Source organism: Zootoca vivipara, chromosome 11 (genome assembly GCF_965207765.1).
Source record: "Zootoca vivipara chromosome 11, rZooViv2.hap1.1, whole genome shotgun sequence".
NCBI classification, from domain to species: domain Eukaryota; kingdom Metazoa; phylum Chordata; class Lepidosauria; order Squamata; family Lacertidae; genus Zootoca; species Zootoca vivipara.
In genome coordinates this window covers 47225953-47240774 of record NC_142594.1, presented here as the reverse complement: position 1 = coordinate 47240774, position 14822 = coordinate 47225953, and the positions used below count along the sequence as shown (strand labels likewise).

Genomic DNA, 14822 nt, shown 5'->3' with positions numbered 1-14822 from the left:
GTATGTATCTCTCCCCACCCCCTTTGTAACATCTGTGCAGTCTAAACTGTTTTGTGAGGAAAGGATCTTAGTTTAGTGGCAAATCACATGCTTTGAATGCGGAAGGTGGCACAGTTCCAACGAAAAGGAAGAGATAATGTTAAAGGAACCTCTTCATGTAATCCTGAGGAGCCAATCCCAGTCCGTGCAGACAATATTGGGTTAAAGGTAAAGGTAAAGGAACCCCTGACCATTAGATCCAGTCGTGACCGACTCAGGGGTTGCGGCGCTCATCTCGCGTTATTGGCCAAGGGAGCTTCCAGGTCATGTGGCCAGCATGACAAAGCCACTTCTGGCGAACCAGAGCAGCACACGGAAACACTGTTTACCTTCCCGCTGTAGCAGTACCTATTTATCTACTTGCACTTTGACGTGCTTTCGAATTGCTAGGTTGGCAGGAGCTGGGACTGAACAATGGGAGCTCACCCCGTTGCGGGGATTCAAACCGCCGACCTTCTGATTGGCAAGCCCTAGGCTCAGTGGTTTAATCCACAGCGCCACCCGTGTCCCTTAATTGGGTTAGATGAACCCAATAATCTAACCTGGCTTCTCCCAACCTGGTGCCTTCCGTATGTTTTGGGTTCAAGTTCCCACCATTCTGCTGTATCATCTTGTGCTGGCTGGGGCTGGTAGGAGTTGTACTGTAAAACATCTGGAGGGCACTAGGTTGGGGAACACGGGTTTAAACTAATATTGCAGCTTCCTATGTGAGCGTTATCTAAAGCAGGGGTGTGAGGACTAGGAAGGCTGTTCAGTTTGCTCCATCGATAGATTGATTTTATGACTATGTTTGTTTCTGACAGAGCCAAGATTTCCCAGCCATCACATGTTTGAGCAGCGGAGCCCTCCTCCTCCACTACCGCCCCCACTCCTCAACAGTGCCCACCCCATTCCCAACCAAAACCCGCACCCTTTCAGTCAGCCTGGACCAGGTTTTAACCAGCAGGGGCAGCAGCACATGTTTCCCAGAGAGAGGATGATGAGGCCAAACATGCAGCCCCAGGGCCCCGTGGGAGTCCTTCACTTCAACCAGCCTGGAGCAGCAAATACACGACCATTCCTCCCTCCCAGGCAGTCATTCATGCAGGTGCCAGGGCAGCCGTTTTTGACATCTCTCACACAGCCGAACATGCAGGTATGAAATGAAAGCAAGAGTTCCTAGGAATCTGCATTTAGAAATATTGTGACAGCTTTAACCTAAGTTCCCAAAAGTGCAATGCCTCCAAAGCTGCCCAGAAGTTGTTACTCTAGCACCCTTTTCACGCCACTTTGATCAGCAGGACAGAACCTAGACCTGCTGTTCCCTAAGTGCTGCAAAAAGTATGGTAACTATTGATGAGTGCTTGGAAATCAATGGCCAGTTTTTTGCAGTACCCCTTTCCCCCCTTTTTAGAGACTTTTAAAGCATGTAACAAACACATTTAGTTGACTCCCTCCTCCCTCTTGATCTTTTTAGCTGTGGGCCTAAGAATAAAGTGAGTTTCTGCAGGTGTTTACTTTTTTCATCTTAGCTATTCCTTAAGAGCCTCAAACCATTTGTTGCTTATGCTGGAAAGTGTGGAAACCTTCGAGAAGTTCTCCTGTGCACAGAGTTGAATGTTTAATGTTTGAATTGATAGTACAAAATATAGATGAAATTTAAATGTGCCTTTTTATTGCTGTGCCAAGCATGAAAACATATTTATCCCCCTGTGCCCAGTGCTAATTGAATTACAAGGTTTAGTGGCAACTTTGTATTGGCATAGTGCTTCAAAGTGAAGATATTAAACTGCTTTGATTTTTGCAAGGCTGTTCACAGCTAATGAGATTAGAAAAGTTTGTAATGCAACATTTTGTTCAATATTCTATGGTTTCCTTAATTGATTTATTCCAGAAGAAATATGAAAATAATCTATTGTTTAAAAACAAATTCCTGTACAGTGAATAGATTAAGCATGCATCTAGAAAACAGCCATATTAGCTCACCACAAAGGTTAGAGCACCCTCTGCTGGTACAATTGTTTTTCATTTGAAGATACTAATAAATACACAATGGCTGGTATTGTACATTCCTTTCACTTATTAAGCTTTCTTTAAAGTTTAACTATTGTACTTTAGTAATTGCAGAAAATGTTCAGACTCCAGTTAGACTTCTTCATTTATTTATTTTTAAAAGGAACAGCTGAAACATAATGCTTATGTGCAGTACAGCACTTTAATTTAGCCTTACTTAACTTTAGACTCGAATTGGGTGGTGGTGTGCTTATTAATAAACGCCTTTACTTTGCTGGTTATAGTAATTGTGATATACAGAGTGCTGGTTAAGTCCTATTAGCTACTTAGAGCTTGAATGTTAAGGAGCAGGCCTTTTTTGAGTTTGCAGCTCATGTGTGCTTTCCTTTAAAATGTGCAGGGTCCCTTGCACCCTCCTTTGCAGCCACAGCATCAGCAGCATCCACAGCCGCCGCAACAACACCATCCACAGCAGCATCAACAGTCGCATCATCAGCATCCACAGTCACATCAGCAGCATCCACAAACAGCCCAGCAGCACCACCAGCAGCATCAACCGCACCAGCAGCATCAACCGCACCAGCAGCAGCACCACCTCCTTGCAGTGCCCCCCCAGCCTCTGATTTCTGTTGCCCCATCCCAGTTTAGACCTCACATGCAGGCACAGCAGCAGCAGTCAAGCAGCAATCGGATGCAGTGTCAGCAACGACAAGGTCTGGTAAAGGCCAGGCATGTAAGTGACATGTAAATACAGTGCAGACAACTCCCTCTTGGCCCATGTTCAAAGAACACACAACTGCACGTGCAGGCTGTTTTCAGACCCAGAAGGGGGTGGGGCGGGCTTTTGTGCACTCCACTGATGTGTGTGATAATCTGGAATGCAAACCCCACATTTGTTCACTTCTAGTCACAAACCCTGCAGTTTTGTCAATCCATGGTTGACTTTTTCCTTTGCTGTGCTAAAGAATTTTCAAACCATTTAAGCAGTGCTTTGTCCCTCTGTTTGTGTTCACCTGTGTTTCTTGAGGCCCTCAGCGGGGTTGATACCTTCACTGCCACAGAAAATTCAGATAATTTCATAGGACACCTGGCTAGTTGTTAGTTCTGTTGCTTTGTCTGCTCTTCCTTTGGAAGATTCCATTCCTCAAAGCTTATCCAAGGCTGTTAGTACCATTAGCGTGGCAAAGGGGACTATAGACTTGCATTTGCTATAGAAATGACTGTACAAAGAAAGGTGATTCAGAATCTCTATATGTTATCACTTAAGCTTCAGCAAAATCTGCATGCTTAAGAACTCAATGCTATCAGGTTTTTTAATGTTGATTTTTTCCCCCAGAACACACCAACACAAAACATTGTGAAGCGTCCAAATCAGCAACTCCAGTCACCTGCTCCAAGGAACAGTAACTTGCGGGAATTGCCAATAGCACCTTTGCATGCAATGGAGGCTGCTAACAACCGAAGGACCTCAGCACCTGCTGCTCAAGTAAAACCCATTGCCAGTACCATGCCTACTGCAAGGCCTGTGGCTGGTGTGAAGAACCAACAGGGAAGGACTGAGACAAAACCTAGAGCAGTTATTCCAGTGGCACAGCCTAAAGTGGAGATCAAATCTGAGCCAGAGGTAAGGCCTCTCCTCTGTCTATCTATGTAACTATGTAACATAGTTTTCTGCATCTGTACTAGTTTCCAGGCAGGCACAGATGAGTACAGTGGATGCTCGGGTTGCGAATGTGATCCGTGCGGGAGGCACGTTTGGAACCTGCAGCGTTTGCAACCCGCAGTGCCATGTCTGTGCACATGCGGGTCGCGATTTGGCGCTTTTGCACGTGCGCTGAAACCCAAAAGTAACCCGTTCCTGTACTTCCGGGTTACCTGCAAACACGCAACCCGAAGCATCTGTAACCCGAGGTATGCCTGTATACTGCAGGCATACAGATAGAAGAAATGCCTCTACCAGCACACACAATCCACTTATATTTTGGTGGTTCCCTCATCTGCTGAAAACATACGGCACATCTGTTACTTACACTTACATCTGTTACAGCAAAGTCTCTTATTGTAAGCCATGATCAGGGATTGGAGCTCACTGTCACCAGTCTTGAGAGCCAAGTGTGCACTTTACTGGAATGAGAAGACAGAGCCTAAAGGAGAAGTCCATTCGGAATGGGGTATATGGGAAGCTCTTCCCCTCAGCCACCCAGATGTGGTCCACAGGTCATGGGTCAGCCATCCTCAATGTTATCCTGTCTGTTGGCAAGATGCAGTGATAATATTAAATAATGAAATTCTGTTATTGTAGAAACAAGAATCTGCAGTCATTTGCCTATTTTTTATTTATCTCTTGAATACCATTAACTTGAGTGATTTTGGAGAACCAAGTTACTATGAAAGTACTATTAAAAGTCCCTGGGTGGCATCCGCAATGAGCTTGCTAGGAACTCAGTTGCATGTAACTAAGCCAAACCATAGTTTAGCACAGAGCAATTTAGCAGGCTCCCTGAGAGGAGATGGTGACTGCTTTGCTCATCTGCTGGTTCTGCTGTGCTGGACCAGACTAAGTCATGCTTTGGCTTAGCAAGTCATATGAAGAAGAATCTCTTGTGGGATTGTTGTAAAAATTACTGAGACAATGCTTTGAATATTCTAAAGAACTATATAGCTGCTAATTCCTGTTATTATCCCTTACCAATAGGCTTGAATGATGAATATCAATGGTTTGTCACTGTAAATGCTAACTACTGAATGCTGATGTTTTTTCTGATCAGTAGTTACAGAATATAGAGTAACTGTACTCAGTGATATAGATCACTTTAGGTTGAATTGGCCCGTAAAACTTAGACTAAAGTACTTTACCCTGCGAGATGGGAAGCTTGCTAATTGCATTTTGGATGGATGGCTATCTTCAGTGTTCTCAGTTTTTTGTTTCAGATGTTCAAAGTCAGTGTCATCCAGTGGGCAGAGAGTTAGATCTGGCACCCTTGGGTTCAGTGTCAACTCTCCCATGGTGTCATGTAGTTTCTTAATCTGAGTTAGAAATATGGTAAATGGGAATGGGGACCTATTTGCTCAGATTGTTAGGGGAACTCAGATATTAAGACGAGCCTAGCAAATTCAAAATAGTATGCAATGGTAACTGATAGGTTCCAGTTTCTCCTGCATACACTTTCAGGTGATGACTTTTTAAACATCTTACCTGCCAATTAAACATGGACATTGCATAAGAGAATCTTTGTGAAAGTAATATGTGAGTGAAACTAGTTCAAGTAATGTTACATTGATTCATTGGTGCAGGATCTTCCACTTTTTCACTGCTTCCAAGTGCTGGTGATCTAAGCTGCTGTGTGTCGAATGAGGTTTCTTCAAGATGTATACTAAATAAAGCATATCCGGTTGGTGCTTTAGGGGGTTAAACTATTGTAGTGTTTAATAAGGAACAGTTCTTAGCCTATTATATTATCCTTTAACGTTTGTCCTGTTGAAACTTGCAAACTCACTTGGAAGCAGCTTTTCTTTTGATGTTCTTGATTTCCCTGTAGCTTCCTATAAGAATGTGTTTTCTTCCAGAATTTTAGGCCCTTTAGAAAGCTTATTTGATGCACAAAGGGTATAATACTTTCAGAAAAGCTTAAGGCTAGAATATTAAAGGCATTCCTGATATACCATTAATATTCCAACACTGCATTTGGCAACATTTTAATTCTGAAGAGAGTGCATGAGTTCAAGGTCAGAGAGATTGACTTGTGCTGTTCATTATAACCAATTATTGTGTGACAAATGAGTTTCAGATCAGGCTGAAAATTCTGTAAGAAAAATCAATAGTTCTAATCAGGGCCTTTCAGGTCATTTACCACCCTACCTTTTGTTAGTTTGTCAGAAAAGAGCAAGATAAAACCCATGTGACAGTGGGCTGCCTCTGTATTGTTACAGCTTCCATTTGAAACAATATTTTGAGATCTTGAATTATATTAATAGTTTAATTGGTTTCAGCAACTTCTAAATGAGTTCCGATTTAGAAGGCTTCAGTTTCAGCATTCTGATTTTTTCCCCATTAAGTAAAGTCCAAACTAGAGTCATGTATTTTTTGACTCTTCATAGGTTGCCTAGTAATAAACTTTCATTGGTAGCTATGTCATTTAAAAGCATTAGCACCATATTTCAGTTGATTTAAAATTCTCCTGGGAATGTATGCCATCAATGCACACTCTTTTTTAAAAGCAAAACCAAATTTGACAAAGCTGGATAGGAGTTACTATCCCTATAACTTGTTTCCTTTGATGTTCTGTAGTTTCCTGATGAAGATGAAGAAACCAGACTCTACCGTTTAAAGATAGAAGAACAGAAACGCCTAAGAGAAGAGATCTTGAAACAAAAAGAGCTCAGGCGGCAACTTCAGGCTGGAGCTAGAAAAAGAGAGTTGCTTGAAAGGCTTGCGCAGCAGTCTTCAACACAACAACAGGAGGAAGAAACTTCACAGTTGCCCACCAATGGAAATCCATTGCTTCCCCTTCCTGGTGCACAGCCTCGCCAAAATGTGAAATGCAGGCTGATGGTTAAAAAGCAAGACCAAGTAGCTCCAACCCCCCCTGCTTTTCAGCCTAAGCCCCCAAATATTCTGCAGGCTGGAGATAATGCACAATTTCAAGGACAGCAAATAAAAACAGTAAAGCAGCTAAGACAGACTAGGACAGTGCCCGAAAATGAGCTCCAGCTGCCATATAAAGGGTTGCAAACAAAGCCTCCTGCAGCCCACTTGAACCCATCCCAGATTGCTCGTGTGGCATCAGTACAAGGCCAGCCTCAGGAACTGAAGCCTGGGGTGAAAAGAACTGTCATGCAGCGGGCAAACAGTGGTAGTGGAGATGGGCCCCATGTCGGCACCAAAGTCAGGGTGATTAAATTGTCAGGAGGGGTAAGTTACCAGGCTTGTCTGTCTTTTGTTTTCTTGTGTTTTTTGTGGTCTCTGTCTGTCCTGTTGGTGTTATTTGCAAAGGCCCAAAGAAAATGGAGATTGATAAGCAGAGGCTTGGGGACGACGACGACAACAACCCACCTTTCAAATATTCCTGTTAATTTTGAATCGTCACAGCTGTGTATAGCTATTTTAAATCATTTTCCCCAATATCATACATGTACGTTTCCCCATATCGTAATCTTGAATGGTCTTGCTGAACTGATCGCCAAATGATCAAAGGAGGCAGACCACATGCTGGTGACTTAATAGAATGTTCTCATTTGGTTTTGATCCAAATCAAAAACATTTGGTAACTAACCACAGCCAAAAAAGGGCAGTGGATGATGAACAGAACACTACAATTTGTGGATATGGCCAGAAGATCTTCCCTCCTTTGTTCCTTTAACAGAAGCCTATGTATGAGCTGTTGCTCTCTACTTAGTTGTGCTTAGGTCACTACTTGATTACTAGGTAACAAGATGCCAGATCTTAGGGAAAGTGACAATAAATTGAGGAATAATTTCCATTTGGGAAAGTAGCAAATATGTAAAGTCCTCCTTTAGGCCAGGAAATAGGGAGTTATAAACTGCAGTTTATGCAGCATTTTTTAGGAATAAAGCATAAGAGTTGTGTATATCTCTTCTAGAAAGAAAATAAGAAACTTTGTTGAAGGACATTGAAATGTGAGAAATGAGGAAATGGATTTAAGTTGAAGGGAAGTTATGTGTATGTTTAACCATATTCTCTCCCCTCATCCTTCCTGTCTCTTAATGACAAGAATAGCAAAGTTTGTGTGCATTGTTTTTCAAGTAGCAGAGAGCTAGTTCACAATAAAATTACATTCAGGCTTCTGCCCTGATTTGCTGGTATTGCAATACACAGGATAGTAGCCAGAAAAGCTTTCATTTTGGAGTTCTCCACCACTCCCCAAGTAGGTTGTACTGTCCTGTTTTGTGCGTCAGCAAACAACCTCAGCACAGGGTGAATATAAATGGTGGAGAGAAGTGGGCAGAAAGGACTTCATAAAGACTAAGTAGAACTGAGCTTAGGGTTTATTTCGTTCATGTGTGTATAACATGCTGAACAGAAAAAAATGAGACTCTGTAGTGCAGTCCTTTTCATACCAAACATGACTTCTAGTCCAATCGCAGGCAGGATATGCCAAACAGCCTACTGGTTAAAACAAGTTATCCGCTCCTGTTGCAGAAATATTCTTTGGGATATATTTGAGGCATTATTTAGTGCTGAGCCTTTAGTAAAGGTTCATCCAGTTTCGTGGAGTTGGACAGCATTGGAAATAACTTAAGGAGTGAGCTGAAATTAGTTTACGGTAGTTTGTTTCATGCAGTGGTGTTGTTTTTCTTCCAGAAAAATAATTAGCTCTATTTTCCACCTTTTTTTAACCAATATGGTTAAATTGTTAGGATTCAGACTGAAATAGTTCAGAGTGCAGAGAAGTTGTTTTAAGACGTTCCTTATTAAGTACAGCTTAGTTGTAAGATCAGTTCAGCAGGGGAGTAAGAAGCCCAGAGAGGCTGTAGAATTTCCTTGGAGATTGTCCTGTAAAGGCTGGACAGGCATTTGAGGACGGTTTATGTATGGAGGTTGAAATACAAAGAAGCTTTGTGCACAGGAGAGGCATCTGCCTGAAAGCAGTGCTTTCTTCGAAATGTTTTGCTGCAACATCTCCCACTGCTAAAGAGGCAAGTTGCTTTTTAAATTGCAGATTGGCATGCCTCCTTGGCAGTGTGAGATGCTGTGGCAAGAACTTCAAAGAGAGCTCCAGCTGAGTGTGCATGGTCCTAGCCTTCACGTGCATAGAGCTGTTTTGGATTGAGGCCAATGTATCCTGCCTTAAAGTATCAGATGGGAATCTCTTCCAGCTCAGATTATAGTGATCCTTTGAGGAATCACTTTCGTTTACAAGATTTTGACAGGCTTATTTTCTTTATCAATAGTAATAGCTAGGCAATCTTAATTACAAATGGTAAAAACTAAAGGATTGTTGAAATCATAAATACCAGTGCAAGAAGTCTCCATAACAAATTGTTGCAGTTATTCGGTGTAGCAGATATATACAATCTTTTTTCAACCACTTGCCTGGTTGCCACAGGCAACTAGAAATCTCACATAGGTGCATGAGGTTGCAGAAAGGAAACTGAGTGTTCAGCCCCTCTTTTAGCAATCTTCTGCATTTATTTGCTGGACAGGAGGGGGTTGGTCACTTTCTCTCTTTCCAGCGTGGGTAACAACCCAGTGTTTGGCCCTTCTGCTGACAACCCATTATAGGGTTGTAGGGTAGGAAGCACTCCATTCCCCACTTGACATAGAAAGCAAGCAGGCTGCTGGCAGAGGCATGGAGTGCTTCATTCCTTCTCCAGGAGCCTGCTGGGTTTCTATACTGGGTGCACAGGAAGTGAAGCTCCCTCTTATGCATCCATCATTGCAACTGAGAGAGGTGGCGGCAGAGTAGAGTGCTCCTCCTCTCTGCCTTCTGGGTTTTTATGGTAGACCAGGGATGGCAAAGCCCACGACCTGCAGGCAGTTTTGAAGGGTGGTCAGGACCACCAACCTGCCAATCACCCAACCTCATAGGACGGCAAATTTAATGCCAGTGGATCAGCACAGACATATCTCTTATCTTAGTGCTGTCCCACAGTTCTAAGATTGGAGATAGGCCTCTGCATGCCCTTTGAGGGTAAAAGTTAGAAGCAGGTGCTTATCTTTAATCTTAATGTTAAGCACCACAGTGCCACACTTATCTCTGATCTTAAATACTGTGGGACTACAACACTAAGATGAGAAATAAGAGATAAGAGATCAGAAATAAGAAATAAGAGGTTGGGAAAGCCCAGGTGGGCGTGGTTTGCCCAAAATTGCTTCCTGGGCCAAATTCAGAGGTGGGCCTAATTAGGCTCATGGGCTGGAGGTTTCCAACTGCTATGATTTCAGCAGGTGAAATTCCTACATTTCTTGCATGGGCATATGGGATGCTGGGGGTAGATCTAGAATGATTGATGTCACTGCTGACAACCTCTTGGATCCATAGGAAGGATCACCACAGGAAGTGAAGCTCCCTCTTATGCTGTCCGGCACAGAAACACAGCAGGTTGATGGTGGAGCCTTGACATGCAGGACAGGCTTTGCTTCCTGCATAACAAACATAGAAACACCATAGACTATTGGGCAGAGTGATCTGACCATTTACCATGACTTCACGGAGCACTCAGCATAGAAACCAAGTGAGTTGATGGAGTGGGAAGAGAGTGCTCATTTCTAGTTAGTACAGTGTTTTGCTAGTCTGTTTTTTAGTCACAAGAGAGGCTGGGAAAGGAAGAATGGAGTGCTTTGCTTATTCTCCAATAGCTACTCTGGTGAGTAAAGGTTGTTGCTGGGACTAATTTATCAAGCTAGGTATCTAGCTACACAGATATTTGGGTGATATATTTCCTCTTGTTGCAATACACAGACATATTTCACGCTGCAGAGTTCCTAAGGGACTTGCTGTATCTTCCTCTAAACTTCTAAATAGGGGTTAGCCAATTTTCCAGTGCAGGTAGGTGTATTGCTACATTCCTTTGTACAGAAAATTGATACTAAGCATGAAAACTCAGATCAAGATGCTTGATTAAATTTTCAATAGTTTGTCAGAAAGTTACAACCATGTTACTTTGTTCCACATGCTGCACAGAGAAAAGGGGAGTTATTGGCAGCAAGGGAGACAGTCTGGACAGTTTTGCTAGTCTAAGCTTACACAAAGATTAAGTCTGTCAGAGCCCTCTGTAAGGTAGACATCCCAAATCCTGCTGAATGTCTAGTTCTGAGTCCTGCCTAGAGCATGTTCTGGTAATACCCCTTTGAGGCATACATGTATTCTTCCTTTGGGTCAAGGTTTTGAATGTAAGTGTTCCATCAAAATCTGAACTCATCTCTAGTTCAGCTATATCATGTTCTGGCTGAACAGTAAATTGATCTTCTGGTATTGCAACTCTTTCTGAGAGTGTTCAGAACTACTAGCCTGTTGAAGACGTGTTTCCATTTTTGCTTTTGTTCAAACTCATTGATAAGAATATTGATGTTGGTGCTTTCAGCACAGCTGTGCTATTGCATGTTATTGCAAAGGCAACTGCAGCATTTGCTGGACATTGTGATCTTTAATCCATTGTTTTCAGAAGTTTGAAGAAAAGTCATACTTATTCAGCTATCTTCTCCTTTAGAAGTGTATTATGAAAGCACTACGCTTCTCACGTTTCATCATGAAACATACTATTTATATCAGCTTCCCTATTTTTTCACATAGAAAACCTATGTATAAGGTCGAAGACTGGCATGCAACATATAAACTGTCAGGTGGGACAGTTTGGGCGCAGAGATATTCAGCTCACCAAAGCTTCCTATTGTGTAGCACAGGGGTGGGGGATCCTCGAGTTATGGGTTTAGTTAAGCTGGGAACAGATCCCAATTTAGCCCATAAGGCTCTTTTCTCCAAACCACTTGCCCCAGTCGCACACTTGACATATGTGATTTCAGGTGAGGGACGGGTGGAGATGCTACTGATTGGCAGTTAGAGCAAGCCAGTTGGGGTTGGCTGCACTACTGAGTTCCCATTGGATAACTAGCTTGCAAAGAGCCCTGCTCAGCACTTTGAATTGCCAATGATCAGCTGATCAGTGGTACAAAGCACTCCATCATCTGTCACCATTGTGACATTAGGTGATTAACAGGTGGTGTTCCCACTCACCTGTCAAATTTGGCCTGTGCAGGGTAGGGAAGATAAGGATCTGGCCTGCTGCGTAATTCCAGTTCCCTACCCCTGTTGAAGCAAATGAGAATGAGGCAAAGCACAAGTGCACACAATCCCACTTGCTGTTTCCTATAACCATATTCTCTATGTAGGAGTTTTCTTATTTCAAGCTGCCTTTACACTGTCGTTAGGGATACTTGTTCCCTGCAAGTCAAAAGTCAGTTTTCTGGCTTAAGGAAAGAACTGTTATGCAAATAGCACACATGGCAGGAATCCTGCTGATCACTTAGACATTGATCTGCAGGATGCTTTGAACATTTCAAACAGAAATATTGAAATGGAGAACCTCTTTCCTTACTGCATTTTTGGCCCAAAGAAGACTACCGTGGAAGTTGAGCACAAAATATACAATTACATTTACATTTTTACACTGTGTATTAGAAGTTTTTTTAAAGAGGGCTGCAGTGTTTAATCAAATAGGTTCATCTATTAACCTCCCAGACCATTAAAAAAGTGCCCCTGATTAATTAGGTGCCATTTTAGAAGAGAGAGCCCTTTTTCCTCTCTCCTCCTAAACTGGTGCCTGCCATTTTGCTTCCCTCTTATCTATTCCCTGTCCTTGTGGACATCAGATGGAGAGATGTTAATGGAGACTTGCAGATCCTTGGGCTGCCAGCACATTTGTCTCTGGAGGGAGTTGGTGTGGCAAGGAAAAGGGATGACTATTCTACCCCCACCTCCCACACCACCAAGTCACTGGACACTTCTAGACAGGTTGTAAGGCTCCAGTTCTGCAGATTTGCTGTGGAGTGAGCTCCACTGAAATCAGTAAATTTTACTTCTGGATAGATTGTTCCAGAAAGCATCATGTTCTCTTCCTCAGAATTGTTGGTTCTGTGCATCTGCAGATTTATACAAACTTGATGAAAACTTGTATGATCACTAACAAACTTCTTTGTTTTGCCTAGGTAACGAATACTCAAATATATAAGCTGCCATATAGAATAATAAGAATTCTAAATTGCTGTAAGCCACCTTGTGTAGGTTTTTTTGTATAGGGTTGGACATAGCTGTCAGTATACATAAAACATACATAATATAGATATTAACTTAGCAGAGCACAAGTAAATTTAAAAGCATAATTAATCTTAGCAAACTCATGCTGTCATTCACAGTGGAATTTTTTTTAATACATCGTGACATCAGTGACACAACACGGGCACTTTCAGATTGACTTTTGACACACAATATTTGCCAACACTTGCTAAGAATATGGTGGGATAACACTGGGTTAAGTTTACGCTAGGAAGTCAACCTCCTAACTCACTGTTGGTTGCTCAGAACAATGCTTCTGCTTTGCCTCTGCTTCTTGGGTGCATATATCAATCTTGTAGCTCTCTCAGAAATATCTTTGTGTGTCTCATCCTCTTTGTCTGGCATACATTGAAGTTTCCAGAGTAACCATAAATTTAAGAGAATTTTAGAAATTGTGGTGTTAAATTTGCATTCATACTACTACTTGTTGATTTGGTAAATAAGAAACTATGCTCTTCAGTTGCTGTGACTCATTCTTCAGAGGAGTGTTCATATCATGTCATTTGCCTTTTGGGCTGGCAACAAGTTTTTAGTAGGAAGTCTTTGCCAAGGAGGAAGATTTGAGATAATGGTCATTCAGAATTGGGCTACTATTTGGCTGAATGGCTGCTATGACTCACTGCTTTTGCTGCTTCCTTTTCAGGCTTGTTGCATTGTCTGCTAAGGACTGTTTTTGGTCTTGGGGCTCTTTGGTAAGGTCTTCTCAGTAGGGACCCCCCCCCTTAATCTAGAAATGTAGAGTATGCAACCCAGGAATTCTCTCATGACCTCTGAACTTCTTGGGTGCAAAGTGAGAGTGGAAGTATTTTTGGACCGGTGAACCCTTTGCAAGTATTCAGGGCTAGGGTAAATGCCCAGCCTCATCACTCGGGAGTTACCATTGTTTGGTCTGCGTCAGTTTTAATCGCATTCTGTACCTGGTCTGCAGTGGATATATTTTCAGAGCTGGGTTGTGCTGTTGCATCGCCCGCCCCCCCCCTTGTACTAAATGATTTTGCATCTGAATGTTTAGGTGGGTATTAAAATAGGTGAAATAGACAATGCACACACTGCTTCCTTTAAACAAGAAACAACCTCCCATCCCTGGGTTGTTCCCCAACTCTTTTCGTGCTTAACTCAGCCTGTTACAATGCCTGCCTATTTTTCTACCAACTACTCTGTCCCCCCTTCTAAATAAATTTAGTTGTAACTGAAGCCTGACCGGCACATGCAATGGAATTAAGGTGAAAGAGGCCTAATTTAGTAGAATGTACGGAACCACTTCAGACTGCAAGTGTAGAATCATGAATGTGCCCGTACATAAAACACTATGCAAGTAAAAAACCAGCACAACAACATGGGCTATGCTAGTAACTTTCTCCCTGTCAAATTTCTCCCTGTCAAATTTATATTTATATTATTTATATTTATATTATTTATATTTATATTTGGGTTTCAATAGGAGGGAACATTCAACAATAGATATCCCCCACCTGCAGTCTGAATTCTTGTCAACTACTTTTGCCATCTCATTCTACTGCCTGTCTAGGTTGGGCCCAAGTCCCATTAAAACCCATGAAAGAAGTTAAATACTATTCATTTGAGCTGTATTTAACAGAGTTGTATTGAGTTGTATTTAACAGAGCCTAGTCTTGTCAAACCTTTGCCTCTGTCTCTCAGCCCTGCCTACTTTCCAGACCCTCTGACTAAACACCCTTAGGCGCAGTATCCGCTTGCCCCTTTCCTTCTCCTTTCATTGTGCAGTTCTTCTGTCCTTAGACTCTGTATTTTTCCCTCTCAGCCATACTGGCCTTTCCTTTAAACTTAAGAGTAGTTGTCATGTGTACTGCTGGCATCTTCCTTTGAGCACCGCTTGACAGGAAAAGGGTTCACAAGATTTGGACACAAGTGACAGCACAACACAATTATATATTAGCAAATTTTATTATACCTTTCTTCCAAGGGACTCTGAGTGCCTGGTCTTCCTTTTTCCCGCAATCCCCAGTTTTATCCTTGCAG

At 42.3% G+C, this 14822-nt stretch overlaps 1 protein-coding gene across 3 annotated transcripts in view; it reads left to right on the top strand.

Annotated features, from left to right (window-relative positions):
• RBM33 (RNA binding motif protein 33) overlaps nt 1–14822 on the top strand; it is an 88924-nt gene that overhangs the window by 44871 nt on the left and 29231 nt on the right. For all 3 annotated transcript variants that reach the window (XM_035130072.3, XM_088654276.1, XM_035130073.3), the window contains 4 exons: nt 843–1174; nt 2432–2764; nt 3368–3655; nt 6320–6943. In XM_035130072.3, coding sequence (XP_034985963.1) covers nt 843–1174; nt 2432–2764; nt 3368–3655; nt 6320–6943 — 1577 coding nt within the window. The remainder of the gene's footprint in view (nt 1–842; nt 1175–2431; nt 2765–3367; nt 3656–6319; nt 6944–14822) is intronic.